The sequence below is a fragment of the Mercurialis annua genome, linkage group LG5 (genome assembly GCF_937616625.2).
Source record: "Mercurialis annua linkage group LG5, ddMerAnnu1.2, whole genome shotgun sequence".
In the NCBI taxonomy this organism is placed as follows: Eukaryota; Viridiplantae; Streptophyta; class Magnoliopsida; order Malpighiales; family Euphorbiaceae; genus Mercurialis; species Mercurialis annua.
In genome coordinates, this window is record NC_065574.1 from 11,475,671 (window position 1) to 11,493,635 (window position 17,965).

Sequence of the window (17,965 nt, forward strand, 5' to 3'; positions counted from 1 at the left end):
TCCGACTAGCCGGAAAGATCATCTCCTCCCACCCTCAAAGAAGTGAAGAAGATGAAAGTTTTTTTAGAGAAAATGGAGAGAATAAATTTTAGAGAAAGAAAGATTGATTTTTTATTTTGGCAATATTTATCAGTTTAAGTTCTATAGATGTACAAATATATTTTTCTTAATTTTTTTATTTTTTATTGATGGGAGAGCTGCTTCTCCACCCTCTTAATTATTGCGTACTGTAGATCAAAATATCATTAGGTTACCATTAAAGACCCACCACAAAAGAACATAAACATAAAATTCATGTAAAATCCGCCTATCTAAATGATATCATAGGCAGGTCTTCCTAAAGGGACGGTGATCTCCGGTTTAACCGGCCGATCATCGTTTTTTCGCCCATCGGTCTATAATTTATCAATTATTTAAATAAAATATTCGAGTTTTAAGGATTTGGGTGTTTTATGGTATGTCTTATCATTTTGATGTTTCTCTGTTTATTGTGAATTAGTGTTGTTGTTTTCCGGGTTTGATCAAGATCTAACCGTTCTGAGCGATCACCTGTCTTGATTCTAGATGAATCTTATTTTATATTGTTTCTTGATTTATTCAAGTTTTTTGTTATGGTTTACACTTGTTTGTTGCAGATCTATATTGATTTCAGCAGTTTTTGTTACGTTTCATGTTTACCAGATGCGGATTTCTTGAAGAATCAAGTTTGTATTTAACTCCAGCGCAATTATTTGATTTCACCCTTTTATAGGCTTGTAAGGCGGATCTACGACTAAATCGCTTATATATTTAGCATATGCCATTTTTTTTTTGTCAGATCTACAAATTTATCCTGCATCTTACACTTCAACAGTTTTTATTCCGAGTTATACAAAGATCACTATGTTGATTTAAAAAAAAATGATTTCATTATGATAGTATAAAATTTAAATAAATTTATTTGGTTCTTTTAAAATGATTGTTGATATAAATATAATAATGTAAGATCCACCTAAATGACTAGTAATATGATATCAAAATTTACATTAAACTCTGGTGAGCTGTCACTAAAAATTGGTTGGAGTTTGGCGACCAGTGGTGGTAGTCGATGGTGGCGGTGGTCATTGATGGTGAACCGAAAGTGATCGATGGTAGTCCGTTGATCAAATTTAGTATTTTTGGAAAACATTTCTAGGTTATTTTAAATTAAGTAATTTTTTCTTTATTTATAATTATTTTTAAAAAATAGAGTATATAAAATTCCCTTAAATAAGTGTGAATAATTTATGATCAATAAAATAAATATTAATATTAATTTAATAATATCAAGTTTTTTTTATAAATAATTAATATGCTGTTCATGAGTCATGATCATTAGTATTTTTGTTGTTATATAATAGTTTAAGTAGTTCTTTATATTTAAGTATTGAATTATTAGTTTTAGTTTATTTTGTTAATTAAATAAATATAGCTAAAATACAATATACCTCTACTAAAAATTAAATTTGTTTTCGAAATTTTTAATTAGTTCAAATACAATTTTTAAAAGGATTAATTATTTAAAAGATCCTCACCTTTAATTTTTTTTTCGTTTATACCCTGACTTAGGAAAATTGTTACATATACTCATGACCGTATCTTTATGTTTCACCTCTACCCTCGAGGTATTAAATTTACCTCTTTTCATTTAAAAAAAGTTTAAAATAGTCCATCATTTTAGCATATATTCTAATTACACGTCAATGTTATTAATTATACAAAAACACCTTCTTCTTTAATAAAATCAATTAATTATAATTATTTAATTATTCCTGACCTACAACCGTACTCCGATTTAAAAACCCACTATCAAAATTATAAACCGTAAAAAAACTCTTTAAACAAAATTAAATTAATTTTTTTAAAAAAAATAATTTTTCGCCCACCGCCACAGTCCTCCTTCGGAAGGAGGAACCGTCGTCCTCCTTTCATGGAAGGAGGCACAGTGTTCCTCCTTCCATGGAGGAACAGCGTGTTCCTCCTTGGAAAGGAGGAACAGATATGTTCCTCCTTTCCATGGAGGAACACGTTGTTCCTGTTTGCTCCTCCTTTCCCGGCGTCGATGGTTATGAAAATCGATTTTTTTTAAATAAAAATATTCGCGGTTTTTTAAATTGGAGTATGATTGTAGGTTGTAATTAATAAAAAATATCTTATTTATTTTATTTTATTTAAATCAAAAAAATTAATTAATTTTAAGATTTATTTCAACGTTTTTAAAGATGAAGTATTTGTTTGTATTTTTTTAATAGAAAAAGATATAAAATAATTCTTATATTTAGTTGTTTTCAATAAATCATCTTTTTTTTTGAAATTTGGGGTAGAGGTGAAATATAATGACAACGTCAAGGGTATATGTGATAAGTTTTTTAAGTCATGGTATAAACGAAAAAAAAAATTAAAGGTGGAGTTTTTTTTAAATAATTAGCCTTTTTAAAAATAAAATTTATAAAAAAAATCATGAACAAAATTGACTCAAATATTACAAATTTAATTTTGAATCAATGCATAAAGAAAACGTTGTGTTGATGATGATCTGTTTGGCGAATTATTATGAAAAAATCCATTCGGCCCGAAATATTTTGACTCCAAAATGGCCCGAAAGAGCCTACTACAACTGAAAATATCACAAAATTATCTCTTCAAAAAGGAAACAACTATTTGTTATCATTTTTGTATATATAATTCAAATGTTATTAAAGAGCATGAGATGATAGGACTACTGCCTTGAGAATTAAGTAGTTCATATTAAGTTTGACTAGTTTTACATAATTTAAACAGACCGGGCCTAACCTAAGTTATATCAATCTCGAACATGAATGTGTTATATAAACTTGCATTTGAACTCGAATGAGTTTAAAATTTTAAGCTCGAGCTTGTGTCCAAGTAATATCCGAGAGGTTGAATTCGAATAACATTCGAACTATTTGAGGTCGAGTCGACTTGATTTTAATAAAAAAATCAAATATTATTATTGAAGTAATCTTATTTTATGCATATTAAAATTTGTTTAATTATGAAATATAACTTCAATCAATTATGATGATATAATACCTAAATTTAGAGGATAAAAATTCAACATAGTAAATAAATTAATATTTTAAGTATGCAAGAGATTCGTTTAGGTTCGTAAGTTTCACAAGCCTCATTAATCCTCAACTCTTGTGAAATGAGCGAAACGACAGAAATTAGAGTAGTTATGCTGAGGGAGTTCGCCCCTATGAACTAGACTCCGCCCCCGTGAACTAGACTTTGCCCGGGCGAACATCCTGCTTCAAATCAATATATTTGATTTTTAATTTCTATTGGTTCGATAGTCGAATCAAGTGTTCAGAGGATCTACGATGTTCTTTTTGTGCCTAAGAAAGCTTGAAAGACAAAGCAAGATTGAAAAATCAATTGAAGACTTTGTAATAGTTTAGCTCATTCCTTGTGGCTAAGAAATAAGACCTTTAGAAAGTCTAATCATGTGTGTGTACAAAGTTCATTTTAAGTTACATATGTATGTGATATATGATGATGCATATATAGAGATTAAAGCTTAAAGGTTGCACCAAAATTAAATTGTAATACCAAAATAATATCTATATCATTTCATTTTAATATAAAAAAATATTGTAGGTCTTCAATTCTCCATATTATAGTATTTTGATCATTATTTTAGGGAAATCTATCAAACTACCAAAATATTAATGAGCTTTACAAAAATGCTAACTAGGGTCATATATTACACTAGTATCTAATTTTTTTCTAAAAATTACATTTTGTACCTTTTTTTGAGAGCGCGACACATTAGCCCGCGTCAAAAAACACGTATGTGCGTCATTCAATGCATCAGGTGCGTCAGTCAATGCGCACATATGTGTCAGTCAACACGTCAGTCAACGCGCGCTGACGGGTCAGTCAATCCGCAGACATGTCAGCGCGACAATGAATCAATATTAATGTCTCAAATGCATCAGAAATATATTTTCGATACATATCCGATACATCTATAATACATCTTAAACATACCTATCAGAATCATTAAATAAAAATTATGTGTATCTTTTATATATATAGAAAATATTTCTAACATTTTTTAAGCATTATTTTTTCCATATATCTATCAAAATCTATGACATGTATTTGAAATATATCTATAACATAATGAGTATATATCATGTATTATACATTAAAGATTGTATACATTATATTTCAATGATGTATCTATCAAATACATCTTGAACACATTTTACACACATCAATATATTTATGATACATTTTAAACATACCTATCAGAAGTATTAAATAAAAATTATATATATCTTTTATGTGTACTAGTCTCGCTTTACGTGTTTCACACGTGGATCGCAGTGTGACTCGTCGAACATTTATTGATATATTAATTGACGTTTATTTATAGTTTATGATATAATTTAAATTTATTATGTATAATTATACCAACGTATGTATTTATATAGGGTTAATATTAAATTATTTAGAATTTTTATTAAATTATAAAATATTTTTATAAATTGGATTAAAATAATTAATTATATAAATTAATTACTCGGAAGTTTAATGGCTTATTCAGTTCAACTATGGTTGTTAGTGGCTTATTACTAATAAAAATTATATTCAGCTATGGCTATTAGAGTCTTAATTAGAAATAGAGTCATATTACTATTAGTGGCTTATACTAATTAATTAGGACTTTATCCAGCTAATCATGAACAATACAAAGTTGTTTTTTTATGCTAATATACAGAAGTTTCTATGCGGAAGTTTACTTTTATGGTGAAAGAATTTTATCTTAATTAGTATTGTTGGTCAATTATCTTAATATATAATCCTAAATAGTAGTTGGCTACTTTTTTGGCTAGGGAAATCGTCAAATTGTAATATCAATTTTTATAGAACTCTAATTATCTTTAATAATTAATTAAATAATTTATTAATTAATAACTATAAAACTTTTGTATAGTTATAAATTAAAAAGGATGATTCAGCACCCTCCCCCCCAAATCCGTGCTTTTATATATAATATAGATCAAAGGTATTTCTAATATATTTTAAGCATTGTTTTTTCCATATATCTATCAAAATATATGATGTGTCTTAAATATATCTATAGCATATATCATATCAAAATGACATATGTTAAATGTTCTAAAAATGTATAAATTATATATTAAGAATATATTATGTATTATATATCAAAGATTGTATGCATTATGTATCAATGATGTATCTGTCAAATACAGTTTGGACACATCTCACACACATCTCATAAAATTAAATTATATTTGAACGAGAATCGTCTGAGCTATTTCTGATATGTATACAAGATGTATTGTATATGTATAAAATATGTATATGAGCTGTGTATTTAACGCACTGAACGCTATATGTATAATTTATGAGTAGCTAAAATGTATCTATAACATATATTAAAATAAAATATGTGCCACATGTTTTGGAAATTATATGTTATCAACGATACTTATTGAGAATATATCTATCATGTATAAATTATATATCAAGAGATGTATCTAACATATACATTTAAGATAAATCTCGGATGCGTCATATATATATATATGAAAATGAATTTTTTTGAGTTGTTTCTAATATGTATTGGTAATGTATACGAGATGTATAAAAAATGTATCAAAGATATATCGAAAATGTATTTCGAAGGCATTGAGGTACCACCGGAAGAGATGGCGCGCATCAAGAATTTTTCTTTTATATATAAATTATATATTAAAGATTTATTGAACAAATACAACTAAAAACATGTCAAACACGTCTAATAAATTAATATATATTTAAAAATAAATATATTTGAGTTGTTTCTGATATATATCAGAGATGTATCAAATATATATTGGAGATGTATTTCGAATGTATTGAGATACGACCCCTGACGAGATGGCGTGTTGACGCGCTGACGCGTCTGGCGCACTGACGTGTTGACTGACGCGCCTCGACACACTGATACATGCAACACGTGTCACTTTTTGAGTGAAAATGTACAAAATGTAGAAAAATAAGGTAGAGAGGTACAAAATGTAAGAGAAAAAGTAGTCATTGAAAAGAATCTGGACACCTAGCATTTTTGTAAAATATACGCGGTTTTAACATTTTTTTTTGTAATTTTCTCATTATTTTATAATAGTTTAATATCATAAAAATTCATCAATTTTACACGTTTTCTCAATTTAATCACGTTCTTTAAAACTTCTCATAAACATACACCAACTTTCATTTTTTTCCAGATTCATATACGGTGCTAACGTGTCATTCATTCAATTAGTTACAAATGACTTACACCTCGGCGAATTGCACTAATGAATGAGTGTCACGTCAGCACTGTGTATGATGGGAAAAATGAAAGTTAGTGTATGTTTATGAGAAGTTTTAAATAACGTGATTAAATTGAGAAAATATATAAAATTAGTGATTTTTTTATGATAATACCCGCTTTTATAATTTTATGGTATAGGATGTAAATTTGAAAATTATTGATTACTTTTTAGCTTATTTTCTAATAATTGGCTTCAGTTGCTGACACCTCTTTTATATTTACAAAAATATAGTATAGGATTGGAAATTTCAATTCTTTTTTTCTTAATTATGAATACTAACACTAGCTTAAATAAAAGATATATAACCCTAAAACAATTAATGTAGCACAACGCAAATTTCAAAATTTTTGAAGTCTAGTTCAAATCTCTAATTGATGAAATCTAGAAGAAAAAAAAGGCTAAACTATTTCCTGTTCTTGTTTATCTTGAAGTTTATTGAAACTGTTGAATTTTTTGACAAGTTGTTACGTCTTGAAGTTTATCTTTTCACAATTTGTAGTTTCTTGCAAATTATTTATTTATCTTCAACTTTTAACGTATAAGAATACATCATATATGCACATTCATATGTTGTGACTATGTAACAAAAAAAAAGGTTTCTTATTCCAGTAGAATTAAAATATCTATTCATATTTAACACCATAAATATAACCGCATTTGCATATCAACATCGACAATGGTGACCGACATATTCACCAATTTTTCCCTGTCTAACTCGTCGATCTTGGCAAACTTCTCATTTCCATTCACACATTTCTTATTCGGAACCACTTTAATAATTGCAGTTTTCTACTTTGCTCTCAGATCAAATTGTGTCTATCTTTTAGACTTCATCTGTTATTTTCCAGCAGATCACTTGCGAGTCCCAAGCTCTATGTTCTTAGAACATGGCGCTGAAAGTGGTGTCTTCGAGAAAGAAAGTCTTCATTTTCAAGAGAAGGTTTTGGAAAGATCCGGCGTTGGAGATGAGGCCTGCTTGCCAGTGTCAGTGCATGAGTTACCAGAGCTAGCTTCTTTCAAATCAGCGAAAGAAGAAATTGAAGAAGTTCTATTCACAGTTGCAGGCGATCTTCTTGCCAAACACGGGATAAATCCGAAAAGTATTGATATTCTGATATCAAATTGCAGCTTATTCTGTCCCACTCCATCCATTACTGCAATGATAATAGAAAAGTTTGGACTCAGAAGCAGCATAAAAAGCATCAGTCTAAGTGGAATGGGGTGCAGTGCCGGACTTCTATCGATAAGTCTGGCTAAAGAACTACTCAAAGTTCATAAGAACTCATTGGCTTTAGTTCTCAGCATGGAAGCAGTATCTCCTAATGGTTACAAAGGCCAAGATAAGTCCATGCTAGTAGCGAACACCATATTTCGGATGGGTGGAGTTGCGATTCTGCTGTCAAACAAGAAGCAACACAAGCATACAGCCCACTACAAGCTCCAGCACCTTGTCCGAACCCACATGGGATCTGACGATCAAGCATACTACTCTGTCTTTCAAAAAGCAGATGCTGATGGTCGTGTAGGGGTGTCCCTTTCGAGGACACTTCTACATGCTGCAGGTAAAGGTTTAAAGACTAACATATTAGAGTTAGGGCCTCGAGTGTTACCTTACTCTGAGCAGCTCAGATTCGGATGGTCTGTAATTTGCCAAAAGCTATCGAACAATGTAAAACAAAATGAAATATATGTGCCAAAACTCAAGAAAGCTTTTAACCATTTCTGCATTCATGCTGGAGGAAGGGCAATAATTGATGCTGTCGAGAGTAATCTCAAGCTGGAGAAGGAAGATGGAGAAGCTTCGAGGATGACATTATATAGATTCGGTAACACTTCATCCTCTTCAGTTTGGTATGAACTGTGCTACCTGGAAGCAAAAGGAAAGGTTAAGAAAGGAGATCAGATTTGGCAAATTGCATTTGGTAGTGGCTTCAAGTGTAATAGTGCAGTTTGGAAATCTATTACCGATATTAAACCAGATGTAAGCAACGCTTGGTCAGACAGAATCCGTCTGTATCCTGTAAAATTGCCATGACAATACAATATCAATATCACCTTATAATAATCCTATATTGTCTACCAAATACATTCTAGAGCTCTTCCATTTAAAGCTAGTCCGTGAATACATTCTCTTTTTCTTCAGATGTGCTATAGTTACTATTGTATAATTGCTAAATTACAATGATAGATACTAAGACTTAAAAAGATCTTACATCAATATCCCATTTCTCTAATAATTAAACAGCTAATATAAACATACTCTTAAAACAGCAATCTGCTTCTCCTCCATATTATGATTTTTTTCTTATGGATCTTTTGATTTACAAAAGATGGGAAGATGCAGTTAAGTATGACTAGCTAACCCTGAATTCTGGATTCTAATATCAATTTCTGCATGCTAAATTGAAGCTTTCTCCTTTCAATAGATAGAACAGTCATAGCTAGGAGAACACTTTATTCTCCATTGAATACTCTTCAGCCCACATCTTTTGACAACAATTGAAATAACTAAATATAGAGTACGCAATGAGACCAATTGTGAAGTGTGGTTCTCTCTGATTCAGAGAATGAAAATGTTTCAATTCCTAGCATCTTGTTTTCACCGGCTGATTAATTCGGAAGAAGAAGTCCTACTGGAAATCAACATTTATTAAGTCATTAGGACATAAATCGTGCAATTCAGAAAGGGAAGACAGAACCAAGAGGGTAGAACATAAATCGTGCTATATCTTTACACTAAGATACTGCAGTCCAAATTTAAGAATCAAGTTCACTGTACATCAGTTTCATGAAATGCATCCAAATGCAAGTAAAGCTGCTGCAATTTAAGTTGAAGTCTAGATTATAAGGGCATGAACTACAAAACAAAATGAAGTACCTTGCCGTATCACCAGTTCATACTATGCATCTCTAGCACCTAGCTTCTGTGCGCATACTGCTGCATATTATTATCCTTTGGGTAATTATCATATTTTTTAAGGGAAAAAAAGACCCCCTAACACAAAGAGTTTGCAAGCATATACAAAATGACAGTGACTGATTGTTCGTCCATAATTGATTGCTTGCCGTGATTCCTGCAAACTAGGGTGCTTCCCATCCTAGTCTCAAAAGCTACCTTTGGCTTTGGAGAAAGTAGCAAAGTGGGTGAATTAGCTGAAACATTGAGTTCATCCCCAAGTCAGGGTAACTCAACAAGAATTAACTATATGATACGGATAAAAAAAAGTCTCCAGGTAATCTTAACTACCACCTAAAAAACGAGAAAAAAGTGTTGAATATACAGCATCTGCTCTTGATCCTAAGAGCTCTAAATGCAAGAGATAGAAAAACAAAAGATCTTGTCATTGAAATTATTGTAGTTTCAAAAACTCACCCATCCTTTCTTTACAGAGATTTCAGGGTTTTGGACACCGTGTGCTGCTTGGACAAGATCTCAGCAATAAGCTGCCGACCGAATAAGTGAGAGTTCTTAAGAATTAGGTTTCTTGTGGAAGAATCAACAGCATAACCTTGGCCAGGCATCCACTGGAGCAACTGCAGAAGCAAATCCTTCTTTTCAGGTTCGGCAATATAACGGGATATGGCCATTTGAAATAGTTCCTGGGGACAATATAATGAAAAAGTAAAAAATTTAGTAAAAAGAAAAATTTCCTTAATGATTATTTTATTTTCTTCTTTAGCTTCTGTCTCGTTCTTAATCTCTTTAAAATAAAATCATTCCCAAACTTTCTATAATAAGGTTTTTTTCTTTGAAGTAGATCATCTTTAAACAAGAGAGATCTGATTTTTATCTCTTTTTTGTCTGCCTATATAGATCTGAAATGGCTGAAATGCCCCCTACTTTTGCGAATATTTGCTGGGTAATACTGTTGATTAGAGGGGATGGTGGAACAGTGATGATGATAATAGAGGTTTTAAATGAACCTGACGGTTTAATTGTTTAACCGGTTCATCGGGTTTACGGTTTTAGCAGGTTTTCCGGTTCAAAGTACCGGACTAACCTCCGGTCCACGGTTGAACCGGCCAGTCCGGTCTGGTTTTTAAAGCAGTGGTGTAGACCATAAATTAAGCAACCAACTAAACATCTCGAATCTTAATATTGAGGCCAACACCTGAGAATAAAATATGTTACTTGGAACGTAGATCCCACATAAGGAGTCTACAAGAAGGAATTTATCATCTGATTATTATATAATGATAGTGATTTTGTAGAAGGCCGGGTATGGCAGGACTTTTCAACTTTCTTTCAAAATTGACAGGAAGTCTCAATATGAAGCTAAAAACTGCTAATTCAGTTACCCTCGCTATTCATCTTACAGTACATATTCATTCTTTAATAGGATCCTCAATACCAAACTTTTCTCATGGGTTCATACTATTATGCAAATAGAGGATAAAGAGGATGCACCTCAATTGAAGAAAAGAAAACGATGGACGCATATTCAGTCAAATTCACCAAGATTTACCTGATCAATCTTGTATCCAGAACTGTGAATAGCCTTCATGACATCATTTATCAAATTGATGTTACCAAGCCTCATAAATGAGTTTGCAAACTTCTTTATAGCAGCTTGAGAAATTAACTCAGAATTGTCCTGATGAAAATTTTAAGAGCTTATTGAACTGCAAGATTCAAAATTATATAACCAGGACCTGAAACAAGCCCCAAAGTTTTATTGAGGAAATTCTAACAAACAAAAAATTTCCATTGCATTGTGCAACCTCATAATTGACAATGTATAATTAATATTTATGATATGAAAAACAAAGAGCAAAAAAGAACCATGAGCAAACATAAGGCCATAAATGATAAAAACAAAAGAATCAAAATGAATTGAAAAACATAGGAAAAGAAACACCTATAAAATATTTTTAATCTTAAACAGGAAAACTTAATTTTCAGCTCGGCATACACAAAAACCATGCAACTTAATTAGTGCCTGAGTATGATTTCAACAGCTCCAGATCACTTCATAGTAGTAGTTAAGAGATTGCTTAATTTGCTTTAATAAAAACTTTGGATTTATATTTTATAAAAACACTCAAGCCATTATATAAATTTTCCAGCAAGAAAAAGTAGCATACCTTAACAACAACATAAGCTTCTTTGAGAAGCTGACCAGCTATAAGAATGTGCAGAATCTTCTCATGAAGGGCTTTGCACATGGTTCTCTTGCCATATTTCAACATTGTATAAACAGAGAAGGCTTCTTCATGGGCTTTAGCTTTACCAAGGTGGAAAATCAACAAGGAACAGAGTTCCTAAAAATTAAGTAAATGTCAGAAATTTTGAGTCACAGTCCAGCATTCGAACCAAAAATTTCTAAATGAAAAGGTGAAAACCTTTACCAAAATGACAAGGGAGAGTCAAAAATAACAAAATGAAATCATCTTCTCGATTAAAAAAACCAAAAAACAAATTATGCAAAAGTTACGAAATTTTTGCAAAAGAATGCCATTTTCCCAAAAAATGAGCAATAAAAAGAATGTTATTTTTTTCCCGAAAATTGAGCAATAAATGAATTTGATTTGAAACATACAAAGATTAAAAGGTTGTCTTAAGACTCTTTAAAAGAGCATTACTAAACTCAGTACGTATTATTCTGCTTCAGCAACAAACAAATGCTAAAAACAAGCTAATATTAGACACTTCTGCTTAAAAAGAAAATTGTCATATTTTCTAACTTATCTAGCGTGGACAAGGAACAAGAAGTTGACAACTTGGCAGTGACGTGGTTTTGCATGACCATGTCTTACAGTACAAAATATATCATTCAAGTCTTTCAGATTGTATAATGTACAACATATAAACAAAGAGTATTGTCTCCGGAGCTGTATAAGAAAACCATACCTCCTCTGGCTGGTGGCCATTCCTATGCATGTCCTTCATTGTCCGGTAAGCAAGGGGATACAACTTTTGCTTACAAAAAAATTTGATAAGAATATGAAATGTATTATAACTAGGGCTGATTGCCACTTCGTCCATTTTTCTCATTGTTTGCATCACATTTTCTATGTCACCAGCTCTGCAGTAGGCAGCGAGCATAGTGTTTAATATAACCAAATCATATTTATCATACTGGGTCTCAAACTCTTTTGCCAATTGCTTTGCCTCTTCCAAAAGCCTCCCTCGACAATATGCAGAAATCATGATACTATGAGCATAGCCATCTGCCAGAGGAAAACAAAGCATTATTCCTGGAGAAAACAATTGAAGATAGAGCTTCCACGAAGAAAGCATGTTCAGTTAGGCAGCGAATAATTCAAAAAATCAAGCAAAATCAAGGGACTCAAATGAATTGATGGACATGTTAGCATATCTACATACATAGCATCTAACAGGCAATCCACTTATTTCATTCCCTGATATTGTCCTGATATTAAACTTGGTCCTATTTTCTAAATGAAGGAGATAGTTAGAAGCTAAAAGGTCTACAAACTCCCAAGGGACCACCACAAAAGAAAATTGTAATAGAAAAAGAAAAATAAACTTCCTGTTATCCGATACCAAATAGTTTAAATTTTAAAGCCTTCAAAAAGTAGACAGGTTGCAAACTTTATGATTTGCATGAGAGGTTAACATTTCAGCTTAGCACTAAATTTACACAAGCAATTTTACTGCACTCATAATGGCAAATAGGGATGCATACATCCAAAAATGATCAGAAGAAGGTTTAATGTCTCACAAATCACATACCAGATTTAACACCTTTTTCCTTCATTTCATCAAAAACTGATCTTGCTTCAGTTATAAGCCCAGACTTGGAAAGGCCATCCATCAATATACAATATGGCATCTGTAAATGTATATTCATGTAAGTAGCTATAGATGTACAGACAAGGGGAAACGCAAAGATGCTTGTAACCACTGACCTAGTACTAATTTAGATCAGATCATGAGGAAAACTAAGATATGTTACTCAAAGCAATAAACACCAATAAGACTATAAGTAAACTGCAAAGAGAAGGAATCGTAAACAAATTTCAAATTAAGCAAGTTTAAACCAAGAACACAGGTCTCTATAAAGTCATAAGACGATGTACAGGGCTGACACCTGCCTAAAGCCGGAAGGTCAAGGTTCCAACAAAGCAAATTCAAAGTCAATAATTTCAATATTTAATGTGCACAACCACTAGCTCCAGATACTCAAAGATTCTGAAAATATCAGAGTAAGAGAGACATTAAAAATAGGAGACTAATGCATCCTCCTCTAAATTGTAATACATACATATATGTGTAAAGCCCTTTAATTTAACTAAATATTAGCAGTAAATGCTCCATCATGTTATATAGAATCAGAAACTTGCAGGGAAACTCTAGAAAGCAAATCCATTCTGCTAAAAGTCAAAACTACATAGCCAGAACTTGTTTTCTGGACATTCTTACAATTCTTACCGACCAAATTCATTATATTACCCAAAAGATAGCGTAGACCTGTGATTTTTTTGCTTCCTGTGGTGTTGCATAACAAGGGTGAAAATTTTTTATTTCATAAAAATGTGAGAGCCAGCTATAAATTACCTCATGCTCCGTATGGCCCAAAGTTTCCAATTCAAGCAGTAGCTCTCGTGATTTCTCAAACAAGCCTGCTCTAACATATACTTTCAATAAAGTTGTCCATATTACCTGCAAACATTTCATATGAAAATTAAAGAAGGATGTCGAGATTTCTCAAAGCTCTTGATTGTTAAAGATCAATGAAAAGAACCAATCCAAGGGAAAGAAAAAATAGCCGAAGCTAAATGTATTAGTGAAAACTTAAGAGAACCATAACTAAACTGCCTTTGTTAACTAGATCTTTCACTTATATCAGGGATAAATTTTAAATATGTGGAAGTATACAAAAAGCCAAATAAATTACTGCAGCAAGAATTACAGTGATATCAATTAGATAAGTTACGTTAAAAGCTTAACAGACACCAGAAAGCTTAAAATATGGGAAAGAAATATGTCCAACAAACTTGTTCTGCTACATTTCGCCACCTAAAACAGTTAATCTACAGTACAACTTTAACTCCTAAGTTTATGCATGTAGCAGTTTTTGCACACATTGTTTAAGTTTATGCACCTAATGACAGAGGATGATGAGATTGAACAGCATAAGAAAAAGGAAGCATTTAAAGACAATAAAAAGGAGAACAACAATGATAAAGAAGCTATCAGTAATGAACTTCTTTCTTTAAATGATGACATTTTTTCTTAAGAAAAATATTATATGATCAAACAGTGATAAAACGGCAAAATTTATTAGTGCCTTGCAAGTAATGATTTTATGACAATTGTCTTTTATGATGGCCTTTGTTTTTCCACTAAATATAGATACAATTCAGCTCAATCATTCTAGAAAGGTTAAAACCAAAGCTAATCATCCACATACTCATAGATGGATGAAAGCTTATGCCATAGAACAATGAATGTAGAAAATACATCTATACATATTGTACATGCAAACAAACACAAATTGAGCTGAACATTATATTAGAAAATGGCAAGGCAAACATGACACAAACCTTATTTGGAACTAACCCTACAGATTTCATGTCTTCCATCAACTCATCAGCCTTTTTATAATTTCCACTTGAAGTGTAAGCATTGAGCAAAGAACTATAATGAAATACATTAGGAGAATGACCTTCATCCTTCATCTGGTTAAAATAGCTCTCTGCTACTTCACATAGATTATTTGAAGCACAAACTGCCAAAAGAGTTCCATACATCACACTGTCCATCTGTAATCCATTATACTTAAGTTCTTGAACAAAGTCTAATGCCTTGGAATATCCATGTTTGACCTTCATGCAACCTGAAAGAAGCTAAGGATGACAAAAGATAATTGTGATGAATTTGAACTGAAACAATCATAAAATCATAAGCATAGAGTTATCTCCTCTTTCCCCGAAGAAAAAGAATTGTCTAAACCGGAAAATGAACTTTATCACATGATTTATAATAGTTAGACCAGTTCATTAATATCAATGGTAGCATCAGTGCCTTCTTGCAAGAAAGTTCTATGGAAAACCGGCGGTTCAATTTGATCTTATCGAATGTGGAATTAGGATACTAAACGAATATAAAATAATGCAAGTTGATATCAACATACCGTACTATATGTAATTGCATCTGGTTTAAGACCATCTTGCTTCATCTTATGAAACAGTTTAAGGCTGCTATCAAACTTGCCACTCTTGACTAGGCAGTTAAGAACGGAATTACATATGAAGACATTAGTTTTCGTAGATTCATCTGGAATGTCATTATAGAATTCTAGGGCCTTTACAGGATTGAGACTCTTTCCCATGAAGTTCAAGTAACTGCTATACGAAGAAACATTGACTTTATCATGTTTTTTCATCCAATCAAAAATCTGCAATAATCGCAAAAGTAAACAAAATCAGAATTAACTCATCATGATTACCGAAATATGGAAAATCAAATGTCCAAATAGTGATGTGAAGAACTGAAGATACAACATTACATAGTTATGTCCATTCAACTGAGTTTCATTCTTCTTTTTTAATAATCAAACAATAAGCAAACTGAAATGAAGTATCACAAAAATCATAACACCTTAGAGAGATCCTGCCATCTCCTTTGCTTCCCAAAAGTCCTTAAAATTACATTCAAGTCTTGTGCCTTCAATATCCCTCCTAATCTGTCAGTTGAGTAATATATAGAATCTATGAGTCACACAATACTAAATTATGTTAAAAAAATTTATTTATTTTTTTGACGAGGACTCACTCCCCCGAACCAGACGCCCAGAATCACCATTAAACCCTGGGATGTGGACCGTCCACAAGCCGACATACCTGACAATTCCGAGCTATAATGGCCCGCAGCTCCAACCACTCCATTTATTAGAAAGGGCATAGCCGAGGTTTGAACCCGCGACCATGGCGCCCGGATGGCTGGGGCTCAAACCACTAGACAAAACCCGTGCGGGCAAAGCAACACCTTACTAAAAGGCCTTACGAGTACAGTAAATTTATCCAGTAAGATAAACACCCAGTTCATAATTCACTTAGTTACTCATAATAATCATGAAACTGAACTAGACAGCATTAAACAAATTACACCCACAAAATAAAACATAAAGATAAGAATAAAGAAGGGACCTTTGAAGAGCAGAATCCAAGTCAGGGGACTGTTGAACTTCCTGAATGGCAGCTTGTCTAGCCAAGTAAGACTTTGAGTGACGCCTTTCAGCATTGTATTCACCATTTCCCAGTTTCTCATTGCTATTCTTGTAATATTTTCTGTGAATTGTTGTTGGTGGTGGTGATGATGAGGCAACTGCTAAGGTGAGTTGAGATTTTTTGGTTCTTGAAATGGTGGGAGCTGAAGCTGATAAAGAAGAAATTAAAGGAGAATTAAAATATTTGGAGATATTATGACATTGTACAACAGATAACTCCATTTTTATGGTTTTATGTGCAGTATCACTGGGCAAGAGAGACAAGGATAGGTTTTTGATGTGGATGAAGATGATAAAATTCACCTGTGTTTCAATATGTTTAAAGGCTAAATATATGTTTGTACCCTTGAACTTTATCCTTTTATCATTATAGCTTAAGAGTTTTCATTATTATGAAAACATAGTACAATTTAGAAAATTATAGATTAATTAGAAAAATTAAAATAATTTTAAAATTTTACAAAAATAAATAATTAGTATATTTCTCAAAGAAAAAAAAACATTGTTTTGCGTATGTATTCCACTAATTCCACCGGCCAATTTTAAGCAAATAATTTGTAGTTTATAGAAAAATTAGTAGTTTGTGTAAATTTCTCATCTGGGGGACGATGACAAAAATACCTAAAATTTTAAAAATATTTACAAAAGTACCTGTAAACTTTTTTTATTTACAAAAATACGACTGATTTAAAATTAATTACAAAAGTACCAAAAAATGAAAATTAATTACAAAAGTACGATTTGTATAATGTCGGTATAATTATGGTATAATTTTGGAATATTAAAACTATAAATCAGATAATTTAAAAATAATATTTGGTTTATTATTGGTATAATTTCAGTATATTTTCGGTATATCGATTATAAATTTTTATATATTTTTTCTAGTTGATAACATGTATATTTTTTTTATATGTATTTTTCACAATAGTTGGTAATGAACTAGAGAATTTGTATATTGTTGGTATAATTTTAGTATATTGTTAGGTTAATATTTAGTATGTGACGTGGTGTAATGTTGATGTAATAATAAAATTTTAGTATATTTTGATGTGTACACTCTTAGTATACTGTTGGTATAATTTTGATATATTATTAATTTAATTTTTAGTAAACGATTTGATGTAATTTTGGTTAATTTTTATTTAATATTAATAAAATCTCAGTATATATAATGTTGATATAATGTTGGTATAATATTGATATAATGTTAGTTTTTAATATACTGACATTATACCCACAGTATACACCGTATGTTTGATATTATTTTTTATTTTTTTGTACTTTTGTAAATATTATTAATACTTTTGTAAATAAAAAAAGTCAACATGTAGTTTTGTAATTATTTTCACTTTTTTTGGTAAATGGTGTAATTTCCTCTTTTATCAAAATAGTAAA

General features: G+C 31.3%; 2 protein-coding genes across 4 annotated transcripts; one reads left to right on the forward strand and one right to left on the reverse strand.

The window, feature by feature from the left end:
• Positions 1 to 6,952: 6,952 nt before the first annotated feature.
• Positions 6,953 to 16,841, reverse strand: LOC126680849 (pentatricopeptide repeat-containing protein At1g10910, chloroplastic). Of its 3 annotated transcripts, XM_050376089.1 has the most exons (14): positions 16,488 to 16,841; positions 15,940 to 16,024; positions 15,473 to 15,736; positions 14,883 to 15,185; positions 13,894 to 13,998; positions 13,069 to 13,168; positions 12,223 to 12,542; positions 11,457 to 11,633; positions 10,838 to 10,966; positions 9,745 to 9,971; positions 9,250 to 9,524; positions 8,337 to 8,389; positions 7,982 to 8,238; positions 6,953 to 7,525 (listed from the first exon to the last, which is right to left on the reverse strand). In XM_050376089.1, exons 1-10 carry the CDS (start codon positions 16,787 to 16,789, stop codon positions 9,756 to 9,758), a joined length of 2,001 nt encoding a protein of 666 aa, XP_050232046.1. In that variant the 5' UTR covers positions 16,790 to 16,841; the 3' UTR covers positions 6,953 to 7,525; positions 7,982 to 8,238; positions 8,337 to 8,389; positions 9,250 to 9,524; positions 9,745 to 9,755. The 3 variants fall into 3 exon arrangements, with proteins under 3 accessions (XP_050232046.1, XP_050232045.1, XP_055961653.1); XM_050376088.1 differs by lacking the exon at positions 9,250 to 9,524; XM_056105678.1 differs by having other exon boundaries at positions 7,982 to 8,389.
• On the forward strand, positions 7,048 to 8,513 carry LOC126680850 (3-ketoacyl-CoA synthase 7-like). The gene has a single exon (XM_050376090.1). The coding sequence runs from the start codon at positions 7,048 to 7,050 to the stop codon at positions 8,404 to 8,406; it is 1,359 nt and encodes a 452-aa protein (XP_050232047.1). The 3' UTR covers positions 8,407 to 8,513.
• Positions 16,842 to 17,965: the final 1,124 nt, after the last annotated feature.